This window comes from Ixodes scapularis, unplaced genomic scaffold (assembly GCF_016920785.2).
Source record: "Ixodes scapularis isolate PalLabHiFi unplaced genomic scaffold, ASM1692078v2 PGA_scaffold11__112_contigs__length_91849675, whole genome shotgun sequence".
NCBI lineage: Eukaryota > Metazoa > Arthropoda > Arachnida > Ixodida > Ixodidae > Ixodes > Ixodes scapularis.
Window position 1 is genome coordinate 15,646,937 of NW_024609837.1, and position 6,670 is coordinate 15,653,606.

At 46.2% G+C, this 6,670-nt stretch overlaps 1 protein-coding gene across 1 annotated transcript; it reads right to left on the reverse strand.

Moving 5' to 3' along the window:
• Positions 1-3,518: 3,518 nt before the first annotated feature.
• On the reverse strand, positions 3,519-5,862 carry LOC115313786 (ribosomal protein 63, mitochondrial). The gene is made up of 3 exons (XM_029972764.4): positions 5,645-5,862; positions 4,557-4,668; positions 3,519-3,707 (listed from the first exon to the last, which is right to left on the reverse strand). The coding sequence occupies exons 1-3, from the start codon at positions 5,743-5,745 to the stop codon at positions 3,558-3,560; spliced, it is 363 nt and encodes a 120-aa protein (XP_029828624.1). The 5' UTR covers positions 5,746-5,862; the 3' UTR covers positions 3,519-3,557.
• Between the last annotated feature and the right edge of the window lie 808 nt (positions 5,863-6,670).

Genomic DNA, 6,670 nt, shown 5'->3' on the forward strand with positions numbered 1-6,670 from the left:
AAAAAGGAAGTATTTTTGCTAACTCTGCGATGTAGCTTATTTAGGAAGTTGCATAACATGCGAGATATTTAAGTGCTCAAGTTTTGAATAGATAATGTCTCAATTAGCACACAGAAAGGTAAAGTCTCCACTGAAAACTTGTTAGGCTTAATGAAAGGTGTTTTTTTCAATTACTTTTACAAAAAATAATGCTGCGTTTTACCGAGCCTAGAAGGAAAATGCAATATTAGTGCATTCGTTTGTGGTTTCTGTGTACTACTGGGTTGGGGTGCTGAAGTGCATTCAAATTGTGTTTCCAAGATGCAGTAGGGTGCTGCATACACTCTGTTAAATATTTCTCAAAGTGACTCAAGCTATAGAAACTTGTTAGGTGTTCAGTAGCTCCTAACAAGTTTTTATCTGAAACCATAGCTTTGCCTATACTCAATAAAGTTTACTAAATAAATTTAAAAAAAAAACTAGCTAAATATTTCCAATTCCATGCAACTCCCTAAATAGGCCCCTTGGCAATGACCAATATGGCATGAACCGGTTTTCTATGCAACCCATAATTTTTTTAAAAACAGTTTTATCTATATTTCAGGTCTAATGATTCACGGAATGCTGGAACCTCCAGCTAGAAATGCTTGCCACGGTATGCAATGCAGCACGAGTCAACTTGCAGGCTTCTGCAGCGTGCCATAGCAGTTTTGCAGGTTGTTCATTTATAAAGTTTTCAATGCCATAATGCATAAATGATGCAGTGACTAATACAGATGCCATTAAGTTTTCAAATGTATCGATGAGACAGCCCATTTCCAACTCCACATTCGCTAAAAAAAAAAGCAGCCTATACATCGTCTGTGCTGTGGTCAACTTTTGGGACTAGCGTTTCCAAAAAGAAGCCATTGACATGTCATTGTCTTATCTTTCTCGGAATTGTATGCTACAAGTATTTTGCAAGTAGTTTATTTCTCCCACATGCTGGAATCACTTATCTCAGTGTTATCCTCTGAAGAACAGCTCAGCTCAGCACAACTAAGATGAAGTTGTCAAGTCGCCATATTGTCATTACCAAATTGTCTCCGACAGCGTATGCAACAGTTGGCTTTGCTCGTTCACTACGGGACAATGCCACAACCCTAGAGCACGTCCTGTAGTTCAGTTTGGTCGCTGAAACACGGCTTCATTTCAACCACAGTGTAGAGTAGCTGAGGTGCTATCCAGGAGATATAACATAGATTAGTGCACAGTATAGGAAAAATTGTGGCACAATCTCGTTTCATTGCATACAGTATCATTAGCCGTTACTCCGTTAAGATGCTTTAATGAAAGGTTAACAAAACAGACAGTTTACAGCATCAGTACTAACAAGACAATCTTTTGTTTCCGATGTCATATTCAGTTGATTAGCCACAGACTAGGATTAAACTTTTTGTACAGTCTCTCCAAGCTTTAGAATAAGAAGAGGGCCCTTCAAGCGCCCTGCTCTCAGCCAAATCTTTCTACTTTCAACGAAGACCTGGTGATGCATGAACTCTGCATAAGTGATTGCAGTCTATAGAGACTATTAGCCCCGAGAAGTTCGCGTGGCGCCCCCTTACGGCGAACCGGGGTGACGTCACGACGAGGAGAGAATTTTTCCCCGACTCGGCCCGCTCGCCCTGTGGAGGCTGTGACGACGTTAGCTGACGGCGCGCTCGTTTCTATTTAATTTTTTTTGGCGTATTTTTCGTAGTAAGTGTAAATGTTTATATGAACCTTTATTGAGGTATGACCTGTAGCTGCAGGCGGAACTTCAACCAACATTTTAAGCATGGTTGACAGGGCAGGCAGCGCTGGAATCGCAGCTGGTATATGAAAATGAAGAAATATGGCCACAATTGCAGGAGCATCACTATAGATTTACATCTCGCACAATAAATGCTGCTGATGGTCTGAATGAATTGGCAGGTTATGTATACTTTTTTGTTTTTTGTATCTCTGTTTTTAAACAAGATCGCCGAAGCAGAAAAGCTGCATGCAGCTCGAGCAACATGTTAAATACAGTCTGGGCCATCAAGAAAGAATCACAAGGAAGACAGCCCAAGTGCAGGGGAAAAGTAAAAAAAGAAAAAAAGAAAAAGAACATTTATTATATACATTGCTTGCATTTGACCTTTGCTGGATTCGGATAGTATTTTAATGGACTACACGGGTGGTATCTGTGGACTTGTTTATATCAACCCTCAAGTAATGTATAACAAACGTAAGCGAAGGTGTCTAGCTCGTTATTAGCCCCTTAAGCCCTAAAATTGAGATTTTACTTAAATCAAATTGTCCTGAAGCTAAAATACCAGAAGCTTTTCTCACGCAGACTGTCGCCCTTCACAGGTTCCACATTTTCTGCTACTAGTGCTGCATCTACCACTGGACAGGCGTTCGAATGCTTGCTGTTCCTCCTGTTTTCCTCTGTTTGGAGGCCGAGGAAGCATTTGGGGACCTGCAGCAGTGTCTCTTTTAATTGGAAATGACAATTCAGACTGAACGGTGTATTTTCGGAATAGGCTGGAATAAAGAATGCCAGGAAAAAGTATAAACATTCCATATTACGGCACTATTGCTGTGCATAGTTTGGCAGTTCAATACATATCATACAGACAACTGGGGGCAATTCGGCCGTTTTTGCTGCTACCATACAAGCTAATTTCCAGTAATTGTGCAGCTTCTAAGAAATATGCCTGCATACGCGTATAAACTATATAATTAATTCGCGAAGAAGCTACATTTATGTAAAACAACCCTGTTCCACGAGCACTTCAAGATCATCAGACGCACGGCCTTTAAAACATCTGCGAACCAGCGCATGCAGAGTGGCAGCGCAGAGTCGGGGTCGCGAGCTAATTTGCCGACCACCCAAAGGCCCATGATATAAATGCCACTTCAAATGCCTTGAAAGCGGGATCTAATATCGTCTTAAATCATGAACGTGCAAGGAACAGAATTCCAGCGTCTGAAATGCTTGCGCCATCGCTTCACCGACCCTCGCAAAATTGCCTTGTGTCGTGTGGACGGACGGGGAGGTTCATCGGCGGAATTGCCTCCGCCGAAAGCTTTCGGGATTTGTAACCCAATTTCAAAGGTAAAAGGGACAAGCAGGCTTATAAAATGTACGGAAGCACGTTAATACCGGCCTAACTAAACGTCATATACACCGGGTAAACGAAGTCCAGCTCCTCGAAGAGCTTGCGGCACACAACGCCAAACCAGGAAACCGGTGCTGGGAGGCGAGCCGATGCGAGATCGCGGAGCGGAGTACTCCCCCTGACGTCACGGTACACCTCACCCAATCCGGGCGCGGCGACCGCAGCGACGCTTGTGCTCGCTCTCGGGGCTAATAGAACGGTGCAAGCTCTCCCTGCTAAGCAGGAACACCAAATAACTGTCCTGTTGTGTCCATCCTGGCAGTGGCTATGGTCACAATAGGTTCCACTGTATAAGCTACCTTAGGGAGCACATACAGTGGCTCCGGTCAGACTAAAGACAGAAAAAACCACAACTCAGTTTTCTATTTATTATCTAACCCGTTGTGGACTACTTCATTCTTCCCACTGCCTGTTGGTGTTGAGGTGCGTGAGGAGGTCGGCAGCAAACAGACTCTTCAGCGGCCTCCGCACTTTGGTGTCGTAAATTTCGTACCTGCGGGCACCTATCCGGCGGAACTCCTTTGGCAGGTACTTTTCTTCTTCCTTCATCGAAGGGGGGGGGGGGGGGGGGGGGGGGGGGGGGGACAAAAAAAACGGCCTTTAAAGTTGGAATTAGTTTGGAACAAACCTAGACGGGCAAAGCACAAGTTTTACGCAGTGTCGCACCCCGTCCCACTTTAAGTCCAGCGATTGCAACAGTCAGACGGAGCCAGTCGAGCGGCGCCGAAAGTCCCCTCGTCACGGTGCTCATTTTCTTTGGGGGTTTGCCATCTCCGGCTAAATCAATCACACACGGGACACGCGCGCGATTGATTTAATTGGTGACGACAAACGTACAAAGAAAACGAACGCCGTGATTTCGCACTTTTGCCACCGCTCGACTGGCTCAGTCGGATCGTAGTTTCGGCCGCAGTCGGACTAGAAGGGAAACGGAGTATGGCTGCACGAAGGACGGCCACGGCTTTACTCGGCCACCCTTCACCCGCGTCCGAGCACATTGTTCAAATTCCTCCAGTTTGTCCTCTCTTCTGGCAGGGAAAGAGCTACAGCTTAAGAACTTCACGATCCAAGGTTGATTCTTAAATACATTACTGATGAAACTTTTAGCACAGGTGGCCGTCACCGAGACTCATTCTATGGCGGCTGAAACATTAGTGCCGAGCTATGCACATGCCATAGGACTCTGGACGCTGTGAAGGCCATGCCTTAAACTCTCGTCCTGGCAACTATATACATATAGTTACCAGGACGAGAGTTTCCTGGGTACCAGTGGCGTACCCAGGAATTTTTATTGGGTGGTTTGGATTTTGTGATTGCAGTATGACAAGACAGCAGCGAACAGTAATCAATGTTGCCTTAGTCGGACACCACTTTGCCAGAAATGCGACTCACCTCTGTCAAGTAAGGGCGACTGAGGTACATCATTGCTTCCTCCTCGGTGGCCATTCTGTCCCACAAGCGGAGCTTATGGCCCGCAGTCACCGGAGGTACGATGCGTTTCTTGCTGCAGGCGAACAAAACGGCTTCATTACGGTTTAAAGCTGTTAAAATTCTGCTTTTGTAGATTTCTTGGACATCAAGTTAACACCCTAAAGAGACAGGAAAATTTATGTTGGAATCATTAAATGCAAGCTAAAGATTGTTTCATAAACAGAGACGCCGGGCCGATAAAACCGAAATCAGGTAGACGCCTCATTTATCGTGTTTTTGTGATTAATTGTATTGTCTGTTATTCTTCGAAACACCGACACGATAAACTCAATGTCTGGATTCGCGTCACATACAGCTTTAAATCAATCCGACAAGTGTTTCGTATTGTGTTGTATACATTTAGACGGGGAAGTTAGTCCACCAATGGGCGTCTCCGCTGTAGGTGGGAAATCTAGCCAGTGCAGTACCACAACCATCTAGGTTGAAACGGGCAGAGATCAGGATTGAACCCCCTTTTCATTGCGATTACCTCCGCGCCAACTCTCTAGGATAGCTGTAACACTGGTGATCAGGCCAACAGCTAGAATGCTAAGGGACGCTGCACTGGTGAGCGTAGCAGAAGCTAAAAGAGCGAGCTCCGGGCTTCCAGCGTCCTTGCAACAACCGCGCTCGTGCAGTGCAAGCACAGTTTAGGACCACATGCTAACGCTTGTAGCGTCGGCAGCGTCTGGAATTAAGTTGTACCGCTCATTCACACTGGAAGCGGATCCGCGTTCGCAAAGCGGATCCGCGTTCGCAAAGCGGTTGCGAACGCGGTTGTATAAAGGTACAGTGCAATTGCACGCGCACACGGTGACATCAAGTGCGCGTGCAATTGTATTGGATCTTTATACAACCGCGTTCGCAACCGCTCTGCGAACGCGGATCCGCTTCCAGTGTGAATGAGCGGGTAGTGCTGTATTTTATTGTCACATGCCTCTTTTTTTTTTTTTTCATTCGCTTTGAGTTTAGGCGCTATCGGACACTGGCCTGGGGGGCTGCGCACTTACCCCGTAGTGATCTTGCCGGGTATCTTCTTGACGAAATGAAACCGGGGGCCGCCGAAGCCTCTTCGCTTGAAAACACCGAGAACTACGTCTGTTAATCGCATCGTTTATGCGATCTTGTTGCCCTCAACGTGATAGTTTGAGTTGAGGTGAACACGCGGATAACCCAGCGTGTGTTCGTGAGGCACCCAGTACCGTGCTGGATGGGCGGATGCACTGCGCACAGTCCAGGCACAGTGACACTGTGGGTGGATGTGACAATTAGTAGCTTCGTGTATCGGGCAGTAGCTTGCGCCACCTGGCGTGTGATATATAAACTACATTTAGATCCTATCGCGCAGCTGTCACGGGAAACGTTGGTTACGGGCTCGTCCCTCCGGTCTCTATCTGTATGATCTCTATGGGTTTCGCGACGGCGTGAGCGTAAACGAATTCAGTTTCCCCGCTAAATTCAGCGGAATAATTGACGTCACGTGACCTATTCCCCAATTCAGTTTCCCCGCTAAATTTGGTATGAAAATTGGTGTCACTTGACCTGACGACACGGGACCTTCAGTCGAATTCAGGTTCCTCGCTAAATTTAGCGGAAAAATTGACGTCGCGTGACCTATCTAGGAATTAAGTTTTCTCGCTAAATTTAGCGGAAAAATTGGCGTCACGTGACCTAGGCACCAATTCAGTTTCCCCGCTAAATTTGGCGGAAAAAATTGATGTCACGTGACCTGACGTTTGGGACCTGCAGATAAATTCAGGTTCCCCACTAAATTTAATGGGGAAAAATGGACGTCACATGACCTATGCACCAACCCAGTTTCCCTGCTAAAATTGGCAGGGAAATTGGTGTCACGTGACCTGGCGTCACGGGCACTACAAATAAATACAGGTTCCCCGCTAAATTAGGCTGAACAAGTTAGCGATGGCGGGAGCGTAAACGAAAATAATAGGAAGTTTTCGTCTATCTCTTTCGCTGCCACCAACGTTGGCTGTCACGCAACATTCTCCGCAACCCGCTACGAGATATGGGACTCT

Excerpts from the sequence above, each read along its gene's own strand:
- LOC115313786 (XM_029972764.4), bottom strand. The coding sequence starts at position 5,745 with ATGCGATTAACAGACGTAGTTCTCGGTGTTTTCAAGCGAAGAGGCTTC. Across the intron at positions 4,669-5,644 it reads CCCGGCAAGATCACTACGGG|CAAGAAACGCATCGTACCTC; the intron begins GTAAGTGCGCAG and ends GTTCGCCTGCAG. Across the intron at positions 3,708-4,556 it reads GTCGCCCTTACTTGACAGAG|GAAGAAGAAAAGTACCTGCC; the intron begins GTGAGTCGCATT and ends CCTTCGATGAAG.